This window comes from Heliangelus exortis, chromosome 1 (assembly GCF_036169615.1).
Source record: "Heliangelus exortis chromosome 1, bHelExo1.hap1, whole genome shotgun sequence".
NCBI classification, from domain to species: Eukaryota; Metazoa; Chordata; class Aves; order Apodiformes; family Trochilidae; genus Heliangelus; species Heliangelus exortis.
The window spans coordinates 190,707,882-190,733,223 of record NC_092422.1 but is presented as its reverse complement, the minus strand read 5'-3'; the positions used below and the strand labels follow the sequence as shown (position 1 = coordinate 190,733,223).

Below are 25,342 nucleotides of genomic sequence, written 5' to 3'. Positions count from 1 at the left end.
AAGAGCTGGTTCAGTGAGGAGCACTCAGTCCATTCAGCAGCAGAGCTGCAGGGTGGGTTTCTCAGCAGTCAGAGGTCAGGCAGCTTACCCTGCATCCCTTCCACTCCCAGGGCTGCTCACAGCCAGGACTTGCAGAGGAAACAATTCAGAACCATTCCATGCTTTGTGCTGATGAGTAAAATAAACAAAATAAAGTGGGTAATATACTTGGAGATAACCAATTTGCCCCCAGTTGTGGCAAGCAGACATATTCTGGATTACCACTGGACATCACAGCTTGTAGAATGGAACAAAGGAGCAGTAACAACTATCAGTATAATTACACTTAAGAGAAAGTCAAAACAGAAAAAGAAAAAAGGAGGATTTCTCCTTTTTCCCATTTGTAATTCAGCTAGGAATCAAAAAAGTTCATGCATTTATACAAGAGGAATAAAAAAAATTAAATATTTATTTTGAATAACAAGCTTCAGTTCAAGCTGCAATGTTGGCAATGTAGATTTTTAAACACAGATCACAAAAGCGTGCACAAAAATGTAGTTGAGCAAAGAATAAAATAATACTAAGAATTATACTAAACAGTTGCTGATTTTAAAGAAACAAAAAAGGCTTGTAATCACTATACAAAATATAAAATGTATTAAACACTACCATCCACAGAACAGAGGTTTATTTTAGTTGGATTATATTTAAAAATTATTTGTGTAGTTATTTATATAGTGAATTGTAAATGAATATTATACAGTAACCTCCTTTTGGTCTGCAAAACCTTTGTTGCACTATAGCACATCCAATCACATTGCAAAAAAAGAATTATTTTTCCTTGCTATCAATAAAGAAAACAATCATTGATAATACAGTAAATATTGTCAGGTCTACAAATAATGAAATTAAAAATGACTCCTTCGACTCTGAAGCGCTTCCCATGCAAAGTCAGCACTTGCTTGTTTCAACAGAGTGCTCTACCAAGCAATGTCCAGGGTCGTAGATGCTCTTGGTAAGACTAAAGCTTACAAAAAAATTAAAACAAAAAAATAATAAAATAAAATAAAATAAAATAAAAAAAATCAAAGATTGAATGTAATCATGCAACCCTCTTACTACTGGGTAAACCCACTGTGTCGCTTATCAATTTATTGCCTTTCTGGAATATCACTCAAGGCATCCAAATTAGACATGATAAATATACATATAATGAAAGGACACAAACTGCTATTTGACACTACTACTGGTAATGTCTGTGCTATGTGAAAGCACCTTTAAAAAGAGCCTATGCGGCAAGAGATAAGTGTCTAAAGATTCAAAATGAATCAACAGTATTGGATAACAATATAATTCTCAACTCAGAAGCTGCCTCAAGATTAGGTGCATCTTCAGTTAATGTAACAGGAAAAAAAGGCAATGGATTTTATTTCATTAATTGTATCCACTCACAAACTGACCTAAGGCCACCAGATGTGCAGACACAAGTTTTCTTTTCTTTTTTTTTTTTTTTTTTTACAGTTCTTTAAATCGCAGGATGATAAAGGAATAGATCTATTTAAAAACAAACAGCTATTTCATCTCTATTAAGAGGTGGCACCAGGCGTGGGGTTCACATTCTGAGTGGCCACCTGTGGTGCAACTTCAATGATCCGTGGCTTGTCTATAATTCTGGCTGTGCGGTTACCCTTCTCTACAATGCCGATAATCCACGCTTGGTGACCTTCGCCGTATTTTGGAGACTTGATTTCAGCACAGAAACGTGCTGCCTGCTCTCGTGGCAAACAGATGAGGAGGCCTCCTGTAAAGGGAAAAAAAAAAAAAAAAGAGCAGAGCGTTGAAACATCTGATTGCAAAGCATTTCACCCTTAGGTCTGCCAAATTTAGACAAGCGCTCGGTGACTTCAGTGGATTCTGCTGGATGCAGAATTGGATTCACAGGAAGCTGAACATGAGCCAGCAGTGTGCCCAGGTGGCCGAGAAGGCCAATGGCATCCTGGACTGTATCAGGAACAGTGTGGCCAGCAGGTCCAAGGAAGTGATTCTGCCCCTGTACTCAGCCCTGGTGAGGCCACACCTCGAGTCCTGTGTCCAGTTCTGGGCCCCTCAGTTCAGGAAGGAGATTGAGGTCCTGGAGCAGGTCCAAAGGAGGCAACTGGGCTGGTGAAAGGACTCGAGCACAGATCCTATGAGGAGAGGCTGAGGGAGCTGGGGGTGTTCAGCCTGGAGAAGAGGAGGCTCAGAGGAGACCTCATCACTCTCTACAACTCCCTGAAAGGAGGTTGGAGCCAGGGGGGGTTGGGCTCTTTTCCCAGGCAACCCTCAGCAAGACAAGAGGGCACAAGAGGTCTCAAGTTGTGCCAGGGGAGGTTTAGGTTGGACATTAGAAAGAATTTCTTTACTGAGAGGGTGATCAGACATTGGAATGGGCTGCCCAGGGAAGCAGTGGATTCTCCATCCCTGGAGATATTTAAAAAGAGACTGGATGTGGCACTCAGTGCCATGGTCTGGGAACTGCAGCAGTAGTGGATCAAGGGTTGGACTTGATGATCTCTGAGGTCCCTTCCAACCCAGCCAATTCTATGATTCTATGCCCAAGAGGAGCCGTGGTGGAAGTCTGAGCTCTGCTCTGCAGAAAGAAGTTTGTGTCTGAATTCAGGGCTTGGTGGGTATGTAAATGAGGCCAAACACACACAAAAGATGTTGGCAAGAAGACATCCTATTGATGCCAACAAGTGACATACTCAAACAACTCCAGCATTGTCAACTTCCAACAGAGGACTGCAAAGCACCTCTCCACAGAAACATTTTGGATAAAGGTCACACTCAGATACCTATTGCCACAGATTGGTAGCAGCTGATGCTGCAAGTAATCCCATTGTCTGCCATGAAATAATTCAAAGTAGGGACTACTCCCAGGGAATGCAAGAGGCAGAAGATTAAACATAGGCTTGATCCAGTGCTCCCTCTGACAGTCCTTTTGACTCCTTTGTTAGGGAATTTTCTAAACTTCTTTAGGCTTTCCCATAAGATTTTTTTTTTCTTAGAGACAACTGAAAAATATTTTCTTTACTAATGAATGCTTTTCAGGAGCAGCACAATAGCTAGTTAGCAAGCCTGCTATGAACACTTCAATTGTAGGAATCCTGGAACACTGAAAAAGGTGCCTGGGCAAGTGAATTACTAGGGTGAGTTTAATTGTCAGCTCTGGCACAAATTTCCAGGGGCTTCTGGCCAAATCTTTAAATGTTTTTGCAACCCTTCATTACTAGAGTATTCAGTTTTTCTATACCCCTTACCTTTTTCACACTGAGGCTGTGCTGCAAGTGTCTGAAGCACTGCAAAGCACCAAACTCATCTGCAGCTGCCTAATTAACTAGCAAAGCTCTACATGCTACAGGAGTCTGTACACTGTGCTGTATTCTGACACACAGCAGCCTCTTGTAAGGGCTGTTAAAATACCATCTCCCACTGGAAAATGTTTGGAGAGCACAGGTGAGAGCACATTCAAAGGGGAATTTAGGCATGTGCTGAGGCTTCTTTGCTCTCAAACACCTATTTGACCCAGTCTTGCCTCTAGGCAAAGGGCATCAGCCATTCATGGTACCAGTTCTGAGCCAACCCTGGGGGCAAGGAGCCACCTGGTGAGCTGGCCACCCTGGGCTCTTTGTGACCTCCTCCTCCCCTGCAGCCCTTGGGCAGCTTCTTAGCACTGTGGGCACCTTTACATTTCCTTTTCCACACAAACAGTCCTGACAAGCCACACTTTTAATTTCAGGCCATGAGAAAGAAGCAGTAACTGAACATGAGGAGTTATTCATAAAGATATGTGGAAGTATGAATTTATTTTCTTTTGGGCTCTATATGAAGCAAATGAGTGTGTCACCCAGATCTTAAACTTTGGAAAATGTTCCATCACAAACAACAAATAAATTCTATAAGCCTGAAAGACAGTTTTTAAGCTACATTATATGGGACAAATCAATTGCAAAGGAATTATGTGCCATTATCACAGAATTATATAATGGTTTGTGTTGGAAGGGATCTTCAAGAATATCTCATTCCAACCTGGAATACTCTAAACAAAACTGAAGAGAAACTTGTGTCATGGTGCAAATCAGGGAAGAGGTTCACAAGTGGTAGTGCAGAGAATGTGCTAACTAGCCAGAAGGGAGAAGTATGGTGAAAAAGGAAATAAGAGCACAAAACTAACCTTCACTCATTTACCTTTTCACCCACACACTCTCCTTCTGCAATATGATTCACCCATACACATGCCCTGTTAACATTCTTCAGTAAGATCAGGAAAATGTACAAAAATCCCAGTTTCTGATCAAAAAAAATCACTTCCCACCTTCTGGCTGCATCCCACAGTTTGATCAATAACCTGTAACCAAGGCTGGGGGCTGCTCTCTATCAGTAGCAAGACTGTAATTTTTCTCTGCTAGATTGATCAATCTCTCTAACTCTTTGGGTAGGTCCTTAACGTTTTCCACTCTGCATTCTGCTCTTTCCTGTTCTCTATTTCCAGCCACCCCAGCTGCTCTGCTTTTCATCCCCTGGACAACTACATTTTTACTTGTACCAGGAGTTTCAGTTGTTGCAATGTGCTTGTGGCAAATGAAGCAGCAATGCCCCTCTGCACTGAAACAAGCAGCATATCTTGGTGTACCAAAGCACAACTGAAGACAAAGCAGAAAGAATGACAAGCTGCTGTGGTGGTTTGAGAGTTTGCTGCACACTTCTTTTGGGGGTTGAAAGGATGCAAACACCTGGTGCCTGTCCTGACTTACCTTTTAAAAATAAAAGGGTTTTTTTGTTGGCTTTTGGGTTTTTTTTGGTTTTTTTGTGGTTTTTTTTTTTTTTGGTAACAGGTTTTGAATATTGCTGGGTTTAACTGCTGTATTGCTAAGAGGAAATGGACACAGAAAAATTCTGAAGCAGCCTAGACAAAACTTTGCAATTAAGAGCAGAGGTACAAGCAGTTCATGAATTCAAACCAAGGGCCTCTTGCTCCTGCTTCATGGACTTCTCCCACACTGACAGACAAAAGCATGAGATCATCAGCCTTACCTCTTGTCAGGTACTAACACAGCCCTTCTACCCATCTGCCTGTCTATAAAATTTGTAGCAACACTGAGTTGCTGAGGTACTAAAAGATTGGCCAACACCAGTCAACAGTTCCATAGTTATTAGAAAAGGACTGGCAAAAATACACATGTGCATGAATATCCCATGCCAAGGAATTCTGTAAGTAGTCAGGTCTAAGAAACAGAATTAATTCATTTGGAAATTTGACTGAAACTTTAACCATTAGCAGATAGTTACCTAAAAGACAGCACAAAACCAAGTAAACTGCAATTTTAAGAAAACACAAAGCCACACCATAAGCAGGCCTGCCTGGAGGATGGAACAGATGACAAAATAACTTGCCAACACTGACTTTCGTCAACAGGTGCCCAGCAAATGTGCACTGGAAAAAGACCACAACAGTCTCAAAACCCATGCAAATAGTTTTCCCTGTAAATTTTTCATTGCCTGCTCACTGCTGAAAAACATCTGTTCACAAATGAAGAAACTAAAGACAGAGCATTTCTGGAAGTTTAAGCCAATAGGGAAAGGGCAAATCTATATTACACTATGAACATCCCTGAGCAGCCCCCCAAAACACATCCTCACAACTGGCTGTAGAGGTGCAGCAAGACAGACACTTCCCTTCACATAAATCAATCCCAGGACATGAAATGCAGAAGCAGCAAGGGTCTGAATGCAAATGAACCACCCCAGCACACCATGCTCAAGCTAATTTACATTGCTGCACTGGGCAAGGCTACCCAGGGTAAGCCCAGAGCCTATGGGGCTGCAGTAGACAGACTGGAGCTGTTGTCTCCATGTGCTTATGGATCTTCCTAGGATTTGGCAGACATTGCCCTACAAGGGAAAAATCCCCACAGCCACCTATAGTGCAAGAAATATAATGCTGTGCTGAAATCCAATACACATTTTTTAGGCACCTAAACTTCACAAATAACCAGGTATGTCTTGCTGGTTTCTCCATCATCATCTATGTATGTTGAAGCACAAGCTGTTCAGTGTTTCAAAGACACCTCTTGCCCTCAGTCCCAAAAAAAGATTCTGAAGTCAACTGTTTTCTGCTTCCAAGTACTCTCAGAGCAGTGTGTACATCCATGCTGTTTTACATTCCTTCAGTGAAAAGACAGAAATGGATATCCCTGGGGTGCAGGATGGGCAGTTCTGAAGACTCAAACACTCAGTTTGCATTTAAACCATTCCCATGCCAACTGCTACACAAACCTCAGCCACAGCCACTCACCTGAAAGAGCAACCTGGAGTTCCAGCTCTGTGTCCACACTATTTTTTGGACTCTATGCAAGTGATAAGTAGAGTGCTGGTAGCATTTGTCATGTGAGTAGTAACAATCTGTTTGGTGCTACCAATCTTACTGACAGAGCTTGCCAAACTGCCACCAGATATTTCTGGTCTCTGCTGACTGACACTGGATTTGAACTCTTGGGAGGGCTCATGTACCATCTCCTATTACATCATCTGAGCCATACATTCTCTGTAGGACAGAGTGTCTCTTTAAACACAGATGGCTAAAGAACAATTCAGCAGATCATGGCAAGTTGTGTATTCACTAGGGGAAAAGTTTATGGCTCTCACTGTGATGCTTCTTTCCAGATCTTCAGACTGTTTTGCTTCAAGGGGCCCCCCTTCTCTTGTGAACTGCAGAGAACTTGGATAACACTTTAACAGAGCAGGAAGAGGGTGGAGAAATGAGATAAAAGACAGATTTGTTGCTATATCTTCTCCATTTCCCCAAGAGAAAAAAGTCAGACTAAAGAAAAATGGAACAGGACCAAAGATTCAAGGGGAAAATGAAATATAGGGACTTGCAGCAGAAAACAGTGATCATGTTAGTCAGCAGTGGCCTACACTTAAGGCAGCTTTCAAACATCAGAAGGCCCTGTCACCTGATGACTCTTAAAATGTTGATCTGAAATGAAATCAGTGTCCACAGCCCAATCCTCAGTGCATCTTTGTTGCATTCACTGTCACTAGAAGTGGCAGCTTTATTAAACAGAGAACTCAAGTAATGAATGGGTCAAACAGCAACTTCGTTTTGTTTTGGTTTCTGCTTTTAGTCACAGCCCCTTAAAGTCAGATTTCCTAAGCTTAAAGGAGAAAAATCTATACAGTTGGATGTCTGTATGCTGTGGACAGAGAAGGCCCCAGTCACTGAGACTGGCCCACTCTGAACTAAACTACACACACACACTCTAAATAAGAAGCAAACCACCACTCATTTTACTGGCAAACCTATAGCAGCTGGCTTTACCTTTGAGAAAACTGTGTCAGTTGTGCTGGGATTTTTAGATACTCACTGTTCTGGAATTAACAGCTGAGAGAAAAATAGGTTTCAAAAGAATTCAGAATCATCACTTACTTTAACTGCAAAATGTTCCAGATCCAGCAAAGCTTTCTATAATAAGAGTTTTGTATAGAAGGCATTCAGAATAGGATGGTGGTTTGGAAGTTAGGCTGAAGAACTTAATTGTGAACAGTCGTATGGCTAATGCTCATTTTAGCTTGGCCATACAGCAAACCAACTGATTCTGAATGCAAAGTACATGATTTGTGCATTTGAAATGTCATTCAATGCTAACATGGAGTTGCAGGGAAGGAAGAGGGTGGTACAAGTGTCACCTACCTGATGTCTCTGGACAAGTCCCATGCATGAGGCCAAACATATTTCCACAAGCCTTACTGACAGCAGCCATCTTAGCAAGGACAGGAAGGTTATGGATAACAAAGGACACCTCGTTTCGCTGCTGCTTGGCAAGGTTTTGTGCATGCCCCAGGATTCCAAATCCTGTGATGTCTGTAGCTGCATGTGCATTGAAAGTGTGCATGAGTCCAGCAGCTACAAGAGAGGGAGGAAGGGGAAAAAAAAAAAAAAAAACCAGAAAAAAAATTATTAACAAATGAAATGCTTCAGTAATATCGTGCAAAGTTTGAATGAAGTTACAGAGGTTTAATCTGAATCAGACTGGGTTATTGTTAAATTAAAGAAAAGTCATGGTTGAAGGGAACTGGAATGCACCAATACTGCATGTAATCCTTAAAAAATTCAACTTGTATTTAAGGTATTAAATCATACTGAAAATCCAACACTAAAGTTACATTTATGAGCATGCCCTATCAGACATGTGCTATGAATTTTTATTAGCAGTCCAGGAAACAGAGGACTGCTCCAGATCCAAACTTCCCAAAGCTGAGGGCCAGGGAGGTTCTGAGCTCAGCTTTGCTTCATTAAGAACAAGGATGCCATTTCCCAGACTCATCTTGGGTCAGTTTTCTCACATCTCTTTCCCTGCCCCTCCATAAAACCATCACACCACAGCTTAATTTCTGGACAGTTAAAGTTTAAAAGCTTCAGAACAAAGCCTGCATGTTGTGGGGGAAGGCCCCCAGCCTCCTCACCTATGCATTCATGGAATTCTTGGGCATTTGCCACTGCAGAGCCCTGGGTCTGTGAAGGGCACCCCTGCACATAGGACAATAGCTCCAGTTAAGAATAAAGTGATGTTAAAGGTGCCTGACAAGTGGAGAAAAATAAAACCAAGAATGCTTTGCCCTTCTTTGGTGCTTCCCAATATATAAGCAGGATTGTCTTTTCTGTATGACAACCCTGGTCATTTCTTTTTCCTGGGAGACTTTGTGAAAAAAATGAAAAATCAGGGGGGTGACATACCAAATGGCAATGAAAACTGAATACATGGAAGAGGTATTTAACTTCCCAGTTCCTTCAACTGAGAGGTAATGAAACACCTAATTCACTTCTCTGGTCCTCTAGTACTACTTTAAACAACAGAGGGAAACATTGAATTAAAATTTCAAGGGTCAAAGCAGAACCTTTCCCCTACCAAAATTGAAAAAACAAAACTTAAACAAAATTTAAAAATGAAGTTTAAACTGAAGCATATAAAAATGAAGAGCTTTTCCTTTTTCATTCTATTTCAAACTTTAACCTCACTACAGTCAGGCCCTCGTGTTCTCTGGGCAAGGAAGGAAGAAACTCAATATACTTCTCTTTAAAACATCCTCTAACTCTAACTGGGATGTTACTTGCAGCATTCACATGAATCATTATCATCTCCAGCAGCATTAGTTTTTTTGCTATATAATTAAAAGAGGGCACTTGATATTAAATTTGTTTGCTTTGTGAACACTGAACAGAAAGATGAGGCAGAAAGAAGGGATAAAGTGGCTTTGTCACATTTCCCCAGTGAAATGAAACCAAGTATGGAATTGGAGGAATCCACAACCTTCCCTCTGCCCTCCCAGAACACACAACTCTTCTTACCTGTTCTGTTCAGTCGTGCCATGTTCATCATTGCTTCCTGGTATGCCAGTTCTACATCTTCTTGCGTTACCACTAGTTTGATTTTATTCCACTTCTCTGGCTAATAGATGAAATAAAAGTGATTCTTTTAGATTTTCAGCTCTATGTATTAAAGCACACCCTAATCACTTTAAAAACCTCCTCCATCCAAAACGTACTTGTAGTTTTTTTATTTAAACTCAGTTAAAGAGGGGCAATAGTTTCAATAGTCAGAGGTTTGTGGCTTACTCTGCTGTACCTAAGTGAAGTTCATTGAAAGATTTAAGCACCTCAAACAGCTGAGTGGAGTGGAACAACCCTACCCTAGAGCAAAGAACTCCTTCAAGGCAACTGTCTGGCTCTAAATCCTGAAGCCAAATGAAAACAACTTTGTTGAGATTTGTAATCTCAGGCTTCTGTGGTTTTAAGAGAAAATTCCTGATTTCACATCTGGACACTTTGCTAAAAAAAAGGCCACTCATACACACAAGTCTTGGTTAGAGGGATGGATTCTAAGCCAGGATGTAATAACTCCAGTGAGCTAGGATTAAGGCAGTTCCACAAGCATCCTTTACAGTTTAATAACTACTGTTAAATAAACTTTAAAATTTATTAAACTACAGTTTAATAAACTACAGTTTAATAACAGCATCTCCTTCCACCCTCTCTCCAGTGTCTTGAGTGGACTCATGCCCCCATCACATGCCTTTTATCCCCAAAGGATCTCAGAACAATTTAGGAAATGATACCTTTATAAAGAGCAATTGTTTCATTCAAAGATGAAGTAATTCCAGATCCAGAATGAAACAAAGCAACCATTTAGCTGTTAAGAGAAATGCTACAAACTTTTTTTTTTTTTTTGGTATTGGAAATAAAATCAGAGAACTAAAAGTAAACAAAAATAAGGGTTTTGATACCACAACGCCTACACCCTGTCATCCCACAGAATAAATACACAGAAGAAACTTCCTACTAAACCCAAGGTGCAAAAACTACAAAGAACTGGTATGTGATGCTGAACCAGAGAGGGATCTTGTCAGAGGCTCTTATCCTTCACCAGTGAGAGCTGACTTCAAGTAGTGTAAGAAAGAATCCAGAAATGGCAGGAGGGAGAAAGAGACCACTCTGGCAAAACCATTTGTTCAAGAGCAAGGAATTATGGCAGTAAGATGAGAGCTTCTGAAATTAGGTTGAACTGGGTCTGATCAATTAAGAAAGAGCACAAAAAACCATAAATGAGGTTAGTGGAGAGGGGGAAGAACAGTGGGCTTGACTTCTTACTGTGGGCATGGCTGAGAATCTGGAGCAGCTTTGAAAACTGCCTTAGTTTCTTCGTTTTCAAAAATACATTTCTGGGGCTGTGGAAGCCAGTCAGATGATGGGAATGGAAATCACAAATAAGCTGGAAGCAGAAATCAAGGCTGAGGCTTTAAGAGCCACAAGAACAGGGAGGATATAAATTAGATGCAATTCCTCTCCACTATAGCAATCAGATACTGGGGCTAGTAGAGAGGAAACAAAGTCAGAAAGTTTACAAATAGCCTCCAACAACTTTTAAAAGCAAGCTTAGATTTCCATCAAGTAGAGTCTGCAAACAACAGCAAGGGTTTGAAAACCCTTTCTGAAGAGACATTTCATCAGCTTCTTTCATGCTTTTCAGCTGAAAGAGGAAAAAGCCAAGAGATGCCATTTCCCAGCTGTGGACCAGCTCAGTCAGTCCCCATCATCATCCTGGCAGCCAAGGTCACAGCAAAAAGCTTCATCCCCCCCTGGCACAACCCTGAGCTGATCCCCTGGGGCTGTGAGGGGCCCAGCTCCCTGCAGACTCAGCAGTCTGTTCCTCTGCACCCTGTGGCAGCTGCTGCCAGCAACACAGCTGGTGCTTGGCTGCAACAATGCTGGCAGCCAACAGGCAAGGGGGACAAATCTTGCCTCCATTTGGATCCCCCATTCACTCATCACCAGGAACTCATTTGCCACTGCTCTGTGTGAGTATCTCAGCTTTTAGGTTGTTCTGGGTTTTGTTTCAAATTCACTTTGCAGCCACATGTCTCTACAATCCAGTTTTCCTTTCTTGCCTATGCATCAACTTGCTGTACTATGTGCCTTCTCCCATATTTCAATACAAAGCCAAATTCTGTACCAAAATTTCATTTATGACTGGGTCTGTGAGAGGTAATTCTTGTTTCACATTCCCTTCTCTTTCACAAAACAAAGCTAAAGAAAAGGCCACACAGCTACTCAGAGATTTCCTACCACAATCAGAGATATATTGTGTTTACATGTAATAGGATTTATTTCTCTGCTGTCCTAATTTTTCAGACCATAAAGTGTTCCTGGTTGACAGTCAAGGAAATTAGAAGTACTTGAAATATGTGGAAATTCTTCAACTTGTAAGTCTGTTTGCCAGTACAGTAACAGACATGTTAAGAAGTAAAAATACACCCAGAAAATATACTATAAAATTGGTGTCTTGTTGTTTTGCTTCATTTTCACACCGACATTATTTGAGGCCCTGATCCTTATATCTGACTGGAAAATGCAGGATTCTGCAGAGGTCAAAATTGCTAGGCCAGACCCTATGTAAAAGGAGAAAAATATTCTTTCCTTGTTGCTCATGCTTCAGACTCCAATGAAGATTTATGCTGATTCTCTCCCACTTTTGCTAACACAAGATTTGTAATTAGAATTCATTTGACAATGTAGTGGCCACCAGCCAAGACAAAGTAGATTCCAGTTCACTCCTCTGCCAGTCTACTGGCTCAGTAGTCCAAAAAGTAGAAAAGATGCATCTTTTTCAAGTGTAAACTGAGCAGTTATAATTCTGAAGGCATGTACTGGGAGCCAGACAATATAACCAGATGCCAATTTTGCAGTCACTTTTCAGTTCAGTAGTTACATTTTTGCCTGAAGTAACAGATGGAAGTATGTCTACATCCATAATGCTGCTAGAAATATTCTTATTGAATGCACAGGGTAATACATGTGAATCTAATCCATGTACACAAGCAGAAAGAGCACAGACAGAACAATCTTGGCCTAGCTGCCATCAATAAGCTTTTTGCCAATTACTTTAGCAGGTGGAGTAGGGCATAACTTTACCAGGGTGGTAGCCTGTTGTTCTGTTAGTAAATAATTGTTTAGTACAATAATGCCTGAGAACTAACTAAAAATCAGATGCAATTAACATGGGGCCACTAACCAGAAAAAGTAAACTGTCTTGATTCCAGCAGCTCTGCACATAAACAGGTAAGGCTGACACACCAAGGAAGGAGAGAATTGACAGAATAATCCCAACTGAGCCCTCAGGACATTTATTACACTGCTGAACTTTGTCATTTTGAGGGAATAAGGACTTCTAACTCATGTGCCTTCTCCCTCTTTCTTCTTTTGTAGTGTACTCACAATATCTAGCCACTGGTGGACAGCTACAGCCACTTGTGTTCCCAAGGGTTTAGTTAATACAAGCACATCTCCTGGCACTGCATTGTCTGGCCTGAAAACAAAGAATTCATACATTAATTACATTGTGAGATTCACATGTGTTATTAGGAGTAAGTGCTGATAATTACATTTTCACAGACCCATGTAGCTTGTCACACAGTTAAAAACCTGACTAATTGCAGAATTACCCCTTGGGATTTGTAGCCATGGGATATTTTTGAGCAAAATGCTGCAAACTTATTTAAAAGTGTTAATCCTTCTTTCTTGGAATAGAACAATGCTCACAGCCAGACACACAAAATATTACACATTTTCTTTCGATTTACTAGAAACGTAAGATAGGGTAGGAGAAAAAATTGACCTTTGTTACTCTAGGCATAAGATCACTGGGATCACTAACAAATTAATTTATACAGTGTAAATGCCCCATAGTGGGACATTAAAAATCAGCTGTTAAATGGACAGAATGCAATGAAGACAGCAATGCTGTGTTCTTCACAGCCATTGAAATGGTACATGGAAGATAGCTTAAAAGGTATGTATAAATATGACAGAAAACTGTGTTCTAAAACAGTCTTCAATACCTTTAAAGGTTAGAAGCTTAACTCTCCTGTCAAAAGGAGAACAGGATTAAAAGATACAGGGAGGTGGGAAGGAGTAAAAAACAGCTTGCTTAAACCAGCAAATATGTACAAAAGACATGTGGCATCTGTTGAGTGCTAAGGACAAACACAAGCAGGAGAAGGTACTGTTTTATTCATCATGAAACAGATCACAAGATCACAACATAGTATTTAAAGGATTTTTACTACATCCCTTCACACCAGTGCCTTTGGTTGTTTAACCATTTAACTTACATTATAAATTCATTAGGCTGACAGACTGTTGTGGCCACTCCTCCTAAAACAATCCAGGGATTCAACACGGTTTGGCCACCAGTAACAGATGTTCCTGCCTCTTCTGCTGCATCTTTGAAACCCTGGATAATTAGAGGCATCACTTTGTCTCTTTCCTAGAGATCAAAACAGAAATCAGAGTTCCATACACAGCAGCACAACTCATTTCAAGACTGGTCCAGGCCTTCAATCACACAAACCAAGTGCCCTCATGGCAAATAGTTGATGACAGAAAAAACAGCCCTAGAAGAGCTTAGCCTCCTGAAAACTCCACACTACCCCATACAGCTATGGTTTTACAGCTCTTTGTAAAAGAGTTGAAGAGACATCCTTATGCTGAAGAAACATCCTTCAAAAGGTCTTATAAAAGTTAAAAAATTAGTAAAAAAATTTCTGGAAAATCAGAACAACTATCCTGCTGTTGTAATCAGGTAGAGCCACAGCAGTGCAGTGCAACGAGGAAAAGTTAAGTCAAGCTGCATTTGACCTCCACTGACCTGCAAAGTTTCAACTTACTTCCTTCTAAGAATAAACATCCCATTTTGTTAGAGCAAAACAAATACACATGCTGGTCACTTTCACACACAAATGAAAAATTAAAAGAATAAAAAGAAAAGCAATCTATTTCAGTTCATTCTCCTTCAGAAAAACGTTACAAATCTGGCATAAGCAAACCAGAATTATCTATTCAGACTGATACATTAATTGGTAAATCAAATGCTGCCTTGAGCAATACAGTCCTGAATTGACAGAAGCAGTGACCACATTTTGATGAAGACATTAGCAGCAGCAGACTACAGTGCCACAGAAAACTGAACTTTAAGCAAGTTTCTTCAGAATGTTTATGAGGCAAGACCTATACTATGAACTGAGACATTCAATAAAACTACCTCTTCTTTAAAGATGTTCAAACTTTGAGGAGAAAACACACTAAAGGTGTAGCTTCTCAGGTCTTTCTTCAAAGGCAAGTATCAAAAACCTTACCCTATCTGTCATTTTATTGCTGATTCCAAGGAGCATCAACATGTTGTCACATTCTGTGACCCCCATGGCATAAAGGTCACTTAGGACATTGGCACATGCTATCCGTCCCTGAAAAAGAAAGAAAAAAACCCATAATCATCTGCAGGACTGCTTGTGAATTTTCAAATGCCTGCCATGAACTAAACTTCCAGCACAACTCTGCACACTGAGACAGGTGCTTATTCCACAGGCTTCTGCATTAATAAACTCCAAATATGTGGTAGCATCCACTCCATGCACTATGCCTGTCCAGAGGTGACATTTACGTGCTCCCCTTTCAGGTAAGGGGAGAACTCATCCCAGATGTCTTGGACACCACACTCTGACTGACTACACAGGAATCTCCCACACTGAGTTGAGACTGGATGCTTCATTTTAGAGGCTGAAATTAAGCTCCATGAAATCTACCTTTGATAACAAGCTCAGCTTACTTAATCTGCTACGTTCCTACTAATTTTATTGCAGCACAAAACTGCAGACACTGATGATGACATTGTGTGTAACTCCTAACTGCTGGGAAGCTAATCCAAAAATCATGTATTGCTGTACCTCTTGTGCATTGGAATATGCAGGAGACAGGACTTTGAAGAGAAAGCTCTTTATCAGAGAATCATGGAATAATTTGGAAGGGACCTCTGACATGGGATATGCCCTAAAGGATGGCAAGATTATTTGAAAATACAGGATGAATTATTTGTTGGAAGACTCCACACATTTTATTAAAACTGGTTTAGGTTTACAGCTGCAGAACTGTAACAAACATCTGGTTTTAGGATTTTAAATCTGTGCTTCTCATAAAGTTCACAGACAATACCACCATGATAAAAACAACTACATGCTTATTCAATAGAATGTGGACTTCAGAAATGTTTTACCTAGAAGCCAAACTGCAGGTGAGAAAAAGTAATCTAAACACCTCCAAACCTTACCATCAAGTCACACATTTAGGAGTTTTGGAAAAAAAAAAATAATTTCAGGCAATTACCTCACTTCCTGATGACATGAAATACACAAATATAATCCAACTTTTCATAAATTCAAGAGCTTCCAGTGGCATTAGGGGACTTCCTTATCTTTGGAACTGGACCATGTTTTAATAGTTTAAATCTTAAACTATCAAGAGATGAGTAAGCTGTATACTGTGTGGTTTAATAGATACTGGTTGTTACATTTCTAGATGTTTAAGAACACTAAAGATGCCACTTTCCTTTCTGGAAAGGGACTATCAAACCATTCTCCACTATCCTCAGTATTAACCAAGCAAACTGCTGGTTTATGCTCTCCTAGGAATGACAGGTAAGCTTTTAAAACCACACTGACAACAGCTCTCTGTTCTAGTAGTCAGAGTCAGTCTAACACTGCTTTTACCTGTGTAAAACCACAACTGAAACATGCTCAGGGAGAGCAAGTCTCAAGTGTGAAGTAGCAGAGGCTTGCAAACACTGATAAACAGGACAGGATTCACAAAGGTCAGCATAGCTGGGTCCCACGTGCTACCTCACTGCTTGCTGAGATCCTCTGACCCATAATAATCCAAGTGCAATGCTACAAACTATTTATAAGGGCAAAGGATGAAGTGTAAGACCACCAGTCCCAGTCTTGAGGGAAGGTTCTTCTTAAAAAGGCACAAAAAAAGGTCCCTGGAACAGAGGGAGAACTCTACTCTCCAACCAGCCAGTTCCCAGCTCCTGTACTAAAAAGGAGCCTCCCCGGAGCCACAACAGAGGCCAGCACCAGTCCTGTTACCAGTGATTTGATACTTATTATGAAATGTATTTTCATTGTTCATCTGCTTGTAACTTTTCCAGTAGGGAACCATGTAAGCTGAAAAATCCTGTGCTGGATACAAATTTTACAGGTGTACATCACAGGGATACTTCAGACAACATGGACTCAATGTTTTCACGAACCAGCTCAAAGAAGAGGAGAAAGGGGAAAGGAAGGAAGATGTTTTCTGCATATAACTGCAAAATTTCATTCTAAAATAGAAAGTGACGGAGTGAGAGAAGACTGTTTTCTGAAGCAGAAATCTGAAGTTCAGCTGAGCCCACATGCAGTTTTGCTTTCCTCAGCTGTTTTCTAATCTCTTCTGTGACAGCACCCAGGTTGGAGCCCATCTGCACTTTTGACTTTCCCTCCTTGCTTCCTGTCCCCAGGTAGAGAGAGAGATCAGATCAGGAGCAGCAGGTAGGCTCTATGCACAGAGCAACAGAGACTGCAAACCAGGGAACACCAACCCAAAACCAGTTTGGAATTGACCACTTAGGGAGACAGAGCAGAAAAGCAAGAAAGAAAACTTAAGTGATTGACAGACATGGGTCAGGGTGAGCCTACACTGAAAAAATCAGGGAGAAAACAGCTGGAGAACCAGGACAGCAGCTGTCTTGAAAAGGAGTCCAGAACTCACTCCTTTATACAGCCTGGACACAAAGTTTAAGTCTCACCATTTCTCTGCTCTTGACAACCATCCATAAATCAAATCACGTTTGACTGTTCCCCAACTCATGTTGGTCCACACAAGAAAATGTCAATCTATGTCACCTCCAGGTACTCCAGTCCCCAGGATAAAGAGGTGCAAGCAGAGGACCCAGAAGCTCCCAACCAAGACATTTCCTGTGACTGGGTGACTTTTTGTGATAGAACCCCCGTTCTCAGTTTTTAAGGAGAAATACACATCTGTAACCTGGTTAGAAAGTGGCAATCCACCACATTACAATGACTGGTGACAAGAAAAAGAAGTGAATGACTTGAGTTAGAAAACTCCAAAGTTACAGCTGCTGGTGCATGCTGATCACAGTATAGACTGTAACTATGATGCAACCTCTAAGAATTGGACTGAGGCCAAATTTACATTCCACTCCCACCACACCAGGCTAAAACCTCGTCAGAGCACAGGCTTTGGGATCCATTCCTGTGCCATCTCAAATACCTTTGTATATTCACACAAAAGAACCCTCTCCCTTCACCACAGCCTCCTCACACTGTCCCTCTCAAGTTTATGGCTTAAGGTGAAAAAAAAAAAAAAGCATAACTCCACTTGAGCTCAGCTCTCCAACAACATATTATATATATATATTTTTTTTTTTTTTTCCTCTGGTCCCTGATGAGTCCCCACATGATATTAAAGCAAGCCACTTGATTCAGATTTCTCAAGACAGCTCAATAATTCTATTCCAGAGGCTACCTGAGATCTTGGATGCCCAGTTTGCAGGAAGAGAGCTCTTCTAGAACAGAAATCAAAGGAGCTAGGCTGCATATATGGCACAACACCTGGTCAAACATGCTAAAAAAGTGTGAGTTGGTCCCAGTCTCAAACTGCATGTCCTAAACTTACTTGACAGGTCCCCAAGAACAAAAAAATAAATCAACGACAGCAAATAAAGCATAAAATCATGTAAACAGCAGTAAAAGCATTCCTTAAAGTAAAGGACTTGTATTAAAATAATGGGAAACATGAATTTTATAATTTCATAAATTTTCATTTACTGAACACCTCCTACAGAATTCCTTAAAGCTTTGCTAAGTCTTTTTTTTTCAAGTTCATTTGTTGCCCCATGACCTTTTGCTCAAGCCATTCCTGATCACTGCCACAAAGAACACCCCAGAGGAATCTCTACTGAGTTAATGAAATACAGACACAGAAGGAATGGAAGCCCAGGTGCACCCACCTTCCAGCAAGTCATTTCAGTGTATCCATCTGCAAATGGGAATGGTAGGATGGGAAAACTGGTGTTCACAAAGCACTATAAAGTTGCCAGGTGCTTCTGCCAACTACTGTCATCTAGGCATTTCCAGTTCCAACATGCTACCTGGTTATTTTAGAACCTCAAAAAAAGGCCTATTACAATGTGGTTCTGTTCATATGCAGGGTTACTCTCTGCTGTGATGGTTTTTCCCTTCTTTGGGCTTTTCAAGCCAAACCCCACAGAACAACAGATGGAGGGACATTTGAAGTAAAGGCAGCAGTTTTCCCAGCTTTCACCTACAGAAAACAGCACTGCAGCATTCTTGGCCAACATGGAAGGGACTACAGGATGAAACCACACCTTTCCCTCTTCATGTTTGTGAAGTGCAGTCAATCAAACTGGCACTGAATGTCTAGATGAAATGGTCAAAATTGCCATCAGATTGGGGAGAAGCACAAAGGAAATAAACAATACAGCTAACAATTAAGTTTAGCCAACTTACCATCATATAAGGATCATCCACAATAGGATAAATATAATCTGTCGTTTGGACCAACGACAAACCTCCATGTCTTAATGGAATAACACAAGTGTCCATCCCAATTCCTGCAATTACAGAAATTCAGTGAGGTCATTAACTTTGACCTTAATTATCTGTTGCTTTTAACTAGAGAACTTCTAAAACACGTCTGTGAAATACAACTCATAATACTGTCTAAACAGGCACAGCAAATTCCTTCTTTAGAGAAAGCATTTGAGGAAAACCAAACAAAGAATGAAAACTGACTGGAACAGAAGTGTAAACAGCTGAAAGCAAGAACTAAACTAACTTGTTCTACAGTTTGTTACAGGATAATAACAGTACATTGATTTAAGAACATTTGTGCTTGAATGTATGTGCATTTGAAGTGAGAAGGAACCACATGAATTGATTGTCAAAAGCAAACAGACTTTCCCATCACTCCCATCTCAAAAAGCCATAATAACAGTTTTAATGGAAGCCTCTCATAAAGGGCATTTTTCCCTCACTTCTGGAGGAACAAAAACGAATGCCACAAGTCACAGCCCAGGCTGTTGGTGAAAGATGATTCACCCACAATCTGCTAGACAGGGAAGCTCCTTTGAGAAAACCACACCACCAAGTGCAGCCTTTTCCCTGATGGTGTGTATGTCAAACAGAGGAAGCAATGTTACAACCTCCAGGCATTTGCTGTCACTCAGGAGCCCACAAAAAAGGGGCAGGTGACAAATCACAACATGCTAGCTAAGCCTTGCTCCCTGGTGCCAACAGCAGGTACCTTACCCCCTTCCTGGGCTGGCAGCAAGCTGCCTGGAATTACTCTGCATACCTGGGAGGGCAAGAGCCTTCAACCACCAAGTTTTCAGGGAGGAGATGCCACACAGTAACTTTCACCCAGGTATTAACACAGCACCTAGCAAGAGCTACAAGCCAGCAGTTGGTAGTGTCCTGCATGGAGATGGAGCTGATGTCACACCAGGTGCTACTGGGGACACAGAGCAGGAGTTCTGCCAGGCAGGAGGAGACACCTGGAGAAGACCTTGCCTCCTTCCTACAGAGGCATGTGCACAAGCTGAAGAGCTACCTATCTGTTCCTTTGAAGGTAAGAGGTGCAAGTAACACCAAACTTATCCACAGACATGTCTATTAAAAGGATACTCGGGACAAAACCGTGTTCTTAAGAGATCTGAACTCTCCAGCTTGTGTTACTAACAGATTTCCTGTTACATAATATCACACCTGCATACTGATGGCATTGGTCTGCTTTCTACCTTTTCATATTGCTGGAGAAGAAAAAAAATCTATTAGCAGCTCCATTTGTGCTTAGAGCCTTTAACTTTGTAAGAGAGAAAAAAATCCAAACAGCCAGATAATTAAATCTAAAACAAACTATTACTGATTTTAGAAATTTGCCAAATGGAGACTCTGTTGTGAAAAACTTATTCATTTTAGAAAAAACCCCTCAGATAAATAACAATTTGGGGATAAAAGAAGCTGGAAGTGTCCTTCATTAGGGAATATCAAATTATAGTGCCACCCCAGCTCCACACACAATTGCTGCTTAGATATTTCATACAAAGATTGTCATTGTTTAAGCAAGAACATGGGCTCCTTACTAATCTCTCTCTGAATTCAATCTCTACCAGAATAATGGCTTCCAACCTATTCTTCTGCTAACGGGCAATTAGCAATATTAAAATAATTTAAAATAAAGTTATTGGACACTGAATAGATAATTAAATAACTTCAGAAGAAATGCTACACTGAAATTCCTAAATGGAGGAAAAAATTCATTCTGCACCACAAAGTAGAGACAGAATAAGCAGGCTGACTAAACAGGCAAACAGAATTTGATGTCATTAAAAATGTTATCTATATCAATTTATAATATATATATAAATATAAAAGTATATATAAATATTAAGTAGAGCAGCTGGGATCAAAATACCTATGTTTGCCCTGTTCCCCATGTAGGTGTTTTTTCCCTCTCTTATGCAGGCTGTTTTCCCTTACTGCTTTACATCATAGTGCAAATACCAAACAGAAAGTGAAGCTGGCAAGTATAGAGGTCTTGGAAAGAGCCTTTCCCAGGCATCTTCTACAGGTGAGCAAAACAGAGTGAGGAACAATGAAAGGACTGTAAGGAAAAGTGACAACTGAGAAACCATCTGCTTCCAGCCTCTGCTGAAGAAAGGAAGTTTTACCTTCTTGCTTTCTCTGACCCAGGGGAGAGTGGAACTTTTACCTGTGAGTCATCTAATTGCATAAAACTCTTTGCATCCGTTGCATAAATTTCCAAAGGTAATGTATCAATATTAAAGTCCAGAAATTAACTGATATGGCATCAGTCTGCTGAAGAAAGGGAGGAGGCTAAAGCATAAGCCTATCATGATGGCCATTTCTGGCCATATTTTTTCTTCATAGTTGAGAGCACTGCAAGATGTTAAATAATTAAAATAATATTCCTGCATCCCAGGTGCCAACAAATGACAACACAAGACTCATTCTTCAGATTTCTGGATGCTGTGCATGCATCAGACAGAACACAATTTTCAAACTGATTAAACAAATAGCATCACCAAGCAGACCAAACAGAAGGACACAGGCACTTCTGAGAGGAGTTAAATACTTACCCAGCCTGGGCATAACAGCCCCCAGGAACTGTTCATCTTCCTGAAAATGGTTTTCCTGTAGAGATTCAAGCAGTTTTTGTAAGACATCCTGTGGCACTTTGCAGCCTGTGCCTTTCAGTTCAGTGAATCGGGTCAGACGGAAGCTCTTGTCCAGTTCATAACTTTCTGGGTTAAATGACTCCCGAACAGACATGGTTCTCCTGCACAGACTGCTGGCCTTTCCCACCCCAGAGCAACAGGATCAGTTTCTTCGCTGATCAGTCTAATTAAAAAAAAAAAATTAAAAAATTGGAACATTAGAAATTCTTAAGACTTACAAGACAGCAGATTTTCCACACAGAACAAGTCAAAAAGAAAGTGGAAAGCACTCAACATCATTCACTTGTTAAGACAAGCAGGCACATCTCACACAACTCATTTCTCTAAGACTACAAAGGAATGGCTCCCTCTTCCTACTTTCCAACATTTAAAACTATAACTATGCCAGGCGAATCAGAGAATTAATTTATTTTCCAGACATGCTGCACAAGTTTTTCATTAAAAAAAAAAAAAAAAAAAAAAAATCCAGCTCACTTACCAACCTCATTTAACACAGAGGTAATGAAAGAAATAATAGTTCCCAGAGCATGGAGGCCAATTTCCAAAAGGCAACCTGGGCCCTGATCCTACAACACACTCAGTGGAGACATCTGTTTGTACTCAGCTCGGCACGGGGTCACAATTTTAGCCATTAACATATTAATCTCAAAACCAAGATGCCTTTCTAATAATGGCTTCACTTCAGTTTTGATGCAAGAAGCTGAAACTCCATAATACACCTGTTCTCCTTGGGGGAAAACACAATCCCAATGTTCTGTCAGTACAGGTAACAGCAGAACAAAGAGGCTGTATTTAAGCAGACTGGTTTACCCACAAACATGCCAGGTTTACCTTTTGGTACATTTGCAGACACAAAAATGTTGAGAACAAAAGTTTCTTGCTTCTTGAGCCCTTTTTTAGTCAATTAACAATACTGAGAACACAGAGAATTGCCCGTTAAAATGGCAATGTAAAAAGACACTGATGCAACTCATTTAATAAAATTCTTAACAATGCATGTCTAATTTTAGAACGTTTTTCCACTCTGACTCACAGACACCACGCTCCAAAACTAATAAGAGGCCTAACCCAGACACTGACTTCTGAACAGGAATGGCTGTGATAAATACAACTCATCTTTCTCAGAGAAGTAGTTTTCAGGAATTACTAAAACCGACCCATCTGTGGTAATTTCTTAGAAAGCAAGGATCCTGCCTAACAATGAGAACAGAGTTCAGCAGCATTGCTGACAGAATCTGATACTGGTGGTGGTGATGTGACGAGGTTAAGCTGAAAAGCAACAAAATGAATGCAAGTGACTGGCATTCACCAAGTTCAACTGCACTAAACATAAGAAAGTCATAAACCTACAGATTGTGCGACTGATATCCCCCATACAACACTCATTACCAAGCACATCAATTCCACAAACCTTTAAGTCCACTAATTTATTGAATATACTTAGTAAGAACTGAAGTTTTAAGCTCCCTGAGAACTTCTGATGTGGAGCCCAGCTCCCCTTTACGGTGCTTTCCCTCCTTCTCTGGGAGGCGTGGCACTTATTTAAAACAAATCTTCCAAAGCCCAGGCTCGGGCACTATTCCAAACTCTAGTTACAAGAACGTGTCTTGGATGAGCAATGAATTCAGCTCATAGCTGTTGTCTTCCAAGGCAAGACATTAAGCACTTGCAATCAAAAAAAAAAAAAAAAAAAAAACCAAAAAAAAAAAACCAAAAAAACCCCCAACAACAACAAAGAAAAAGACAGCGTCTGAAAAACAACCTGTCAACAGAAATGGGAGACAAAAGCTTTTCAAAGAGGGGGAGATTTCCCCCCTCCCCCTTTCATTCGTTTTTAACACTTAATTCTAATTAATTCCAGAAATTTATAAAAAGCAGCTTGCCTCACAGGGGGAACGTTTTCCTTCATCTAACCAGTAATTGCCAATATGCTTAGCACCCCCTACCTACTTACACAGGGAAAAAGATTCAGAGCCCACAGCCTACCACGAACTTTTTGCGAACTGCAAAGACCCAGTGAATTGCTTTCCCCGGCTGGAAAACAAATACTGAAACAAACGAGGATTTTATTTAAGGGAAACCCCCCACAGCGAGAGAACACAATAACTTTTTAACAAAGATCTTAATAAAGCTGTGTGCCACTATGCATTTTGCAGACAGCAGCCTTCCTTGGAGGACCAAGTTTCTTGTGACTGCTGGCGGCCTATGGAGGCAATCCCAGCGATAAGCATCCCTCCCCAGAAAAGGAAAACACCTCGTAACCCTGACGTTTCTTAACTTTAAAAGCACGGCATAATAAATATTAAAAACTTTAGTTTAACCCTTGCCGCCCTAAGGAGCGGAGAGAGGGGAGCAAGAGGAGCCAAAGCGGGAGAGGTGAGGGAGCAGCAGAGCCAGGTACCTACCCGAAACAAACCCCAAAGCAACCAACAGGAACCCAACCTCCCGAGACCTTCCCGAGGAACCGCAACAACCATTTATCCAGGGAGCGCGGCGAGGAGCGCTGCGGAGAGACATGGCTCTGGGACACCTTAAATTTCCAGCCGCTACCTTTAAAGGCAACCCGGGGCCTTCACCGCTGCTCTTTGTGCAGCCGCCGCCGGCGGGGTTGGGAGGAGGGGGGTGGGGGGAAAGGAAGAGCAGCAGCCGGGCTGGCTGCGGAGAGGGCAGCGGCCACCCCCGTTCCTCAGGACGGACACAGGCCCGGCAAGGAGGGGGAGAATTCGGGGCCGAGGGCCAGGGGACACCCCGATACCCCCCACCCCAAGGACACCCCCCTCACCCCGGGGTGCACGTGCGCGCAGGTAAGATGTCAGCGGGGGGCGGGGTTAACCCCTTGGCTGCCGGGGGAGGGGTGGCGGCACGAGCCGGCAGCACCCAGGGCGCGCGCGCGAGAGGGAGGGTGGGGGGGATGTGGGGTGGGGGGGGTGGGGGGGGATGGAACATTGGGCACGCACCGCACCCCCCCTCCCTCCTTTACCCCCCCCTCCCTCTCCTCCCGCCGAATGCCGTGAGGGGAGAGGGGGGGGGGTGGTTGGAGGGAAAGGTGGAGGAGGGAAAAAGGGAGAAGGTTAAAAAAAAAAAAAAAAAAAAAAAAAAAAATGTCGGCGGGCTAAGAATTTAACCCGTTGGTTGCCGGCGTCGGATTTTTTTAAAGCGGCCGCGGCGCGGTAGAGGCGCACCCCCCCCCCTCCGCTTCTCCTTCCCCCGCCCTTCCCCCGGGGCCGGGCTGAGGGAGGGCGGCGGGGCCCGGGGCCAGGCGAGCAGCCCGCGTCTCGGAGGCGCCGCGCCGCCCCCCGCACCCGGCCCGGCGGAACGGCGGAGGCGAATTCCCCTTTAAATCTCCCCGCCTTGCACCCCCACCCCCCCCCCCCCTCCTCCTCCCTCCCTCCCTCCTCAGGTCTCCCTCTTACCGGCTCGCCTCCTCGCCCTCCGCCTCCTCCCGCGAACGGGACTCCCAGCCCAGTCCCACAATGCACCGGGCGCGCCGGGCTCCCTCAGCGCCGCCTGAATAGAAATGCCGGGGCCGCGGCCGCCGCCGGGCACGGGGGGGTTAAGCCGCACACACACCCCCCCCGTTCCCCCCTTCCCCCCCTCCGCCCTCCGCCCCAGCCCCGGCTCAACTCCCGCCTCCCCGCGCCGCGCTCCCCGCCCCC

General features: G+C 42.2%; 1 protein-coding gene across 3 annotated transcripts; it reads right to left on the bottom strand.

The window, feature by feature from the left end:
* Positions 1 to 430: 430 nt before the first annotated feature.
* On the bottom strand, positions 431 to 25,232 carry SEPHS1 (selenophosphate synthetase 1). Of its 3 annotated transcripts, XM_071734123.1 has the most exons (10): positions 24,092 to 24,232; positions 22,518 to 22,599; positions 21,588 to 21,849; positions 18,937 to 19,040; positions 14,710 to 14,817; positions 13,687 to 13,841; positions 12,791 to 12,881; positions 9,368 to 9,467; positions 7,712 to 7,924; positions 431 to 1,780 (listed from the first exon to the last, which is right to left on the bottom strand). In XM_071734123.1, the coding sequence occupies exons 3-10, from the start codon at positions 21,778 to 21,780 to the stop codon at positions 1,566 to 1,568; spliced, it is 1,179 nt and encodes a 392-aa protein (XP_071590224.1). In that variant the 5' UTR covers positions 21,781 to 21,849; positions 22,518 to 22,599; positions 24,092 to 24,232; the 3' UTR covers positions 431 to 1,565. The 3 variants fall into 3 exon arrangements, with proteins under 3 accessions (XP_071590224.1, XP_071590223.1, XP_071590222.1); XM_071734122.1 differs by lacking the exons at positions 22,518 to 22,599; positions 24,092 to 24,232 and adding an exon at positions 25,100 to 25,232; XM_071734121.1 differs by lacking the exon at positions 22,518 to 22,599 and having other exon boundaries at positions 24,092 to 24,995.
* Positions 25,233 to 25,342: the final 110 nt, after the last annotated feature.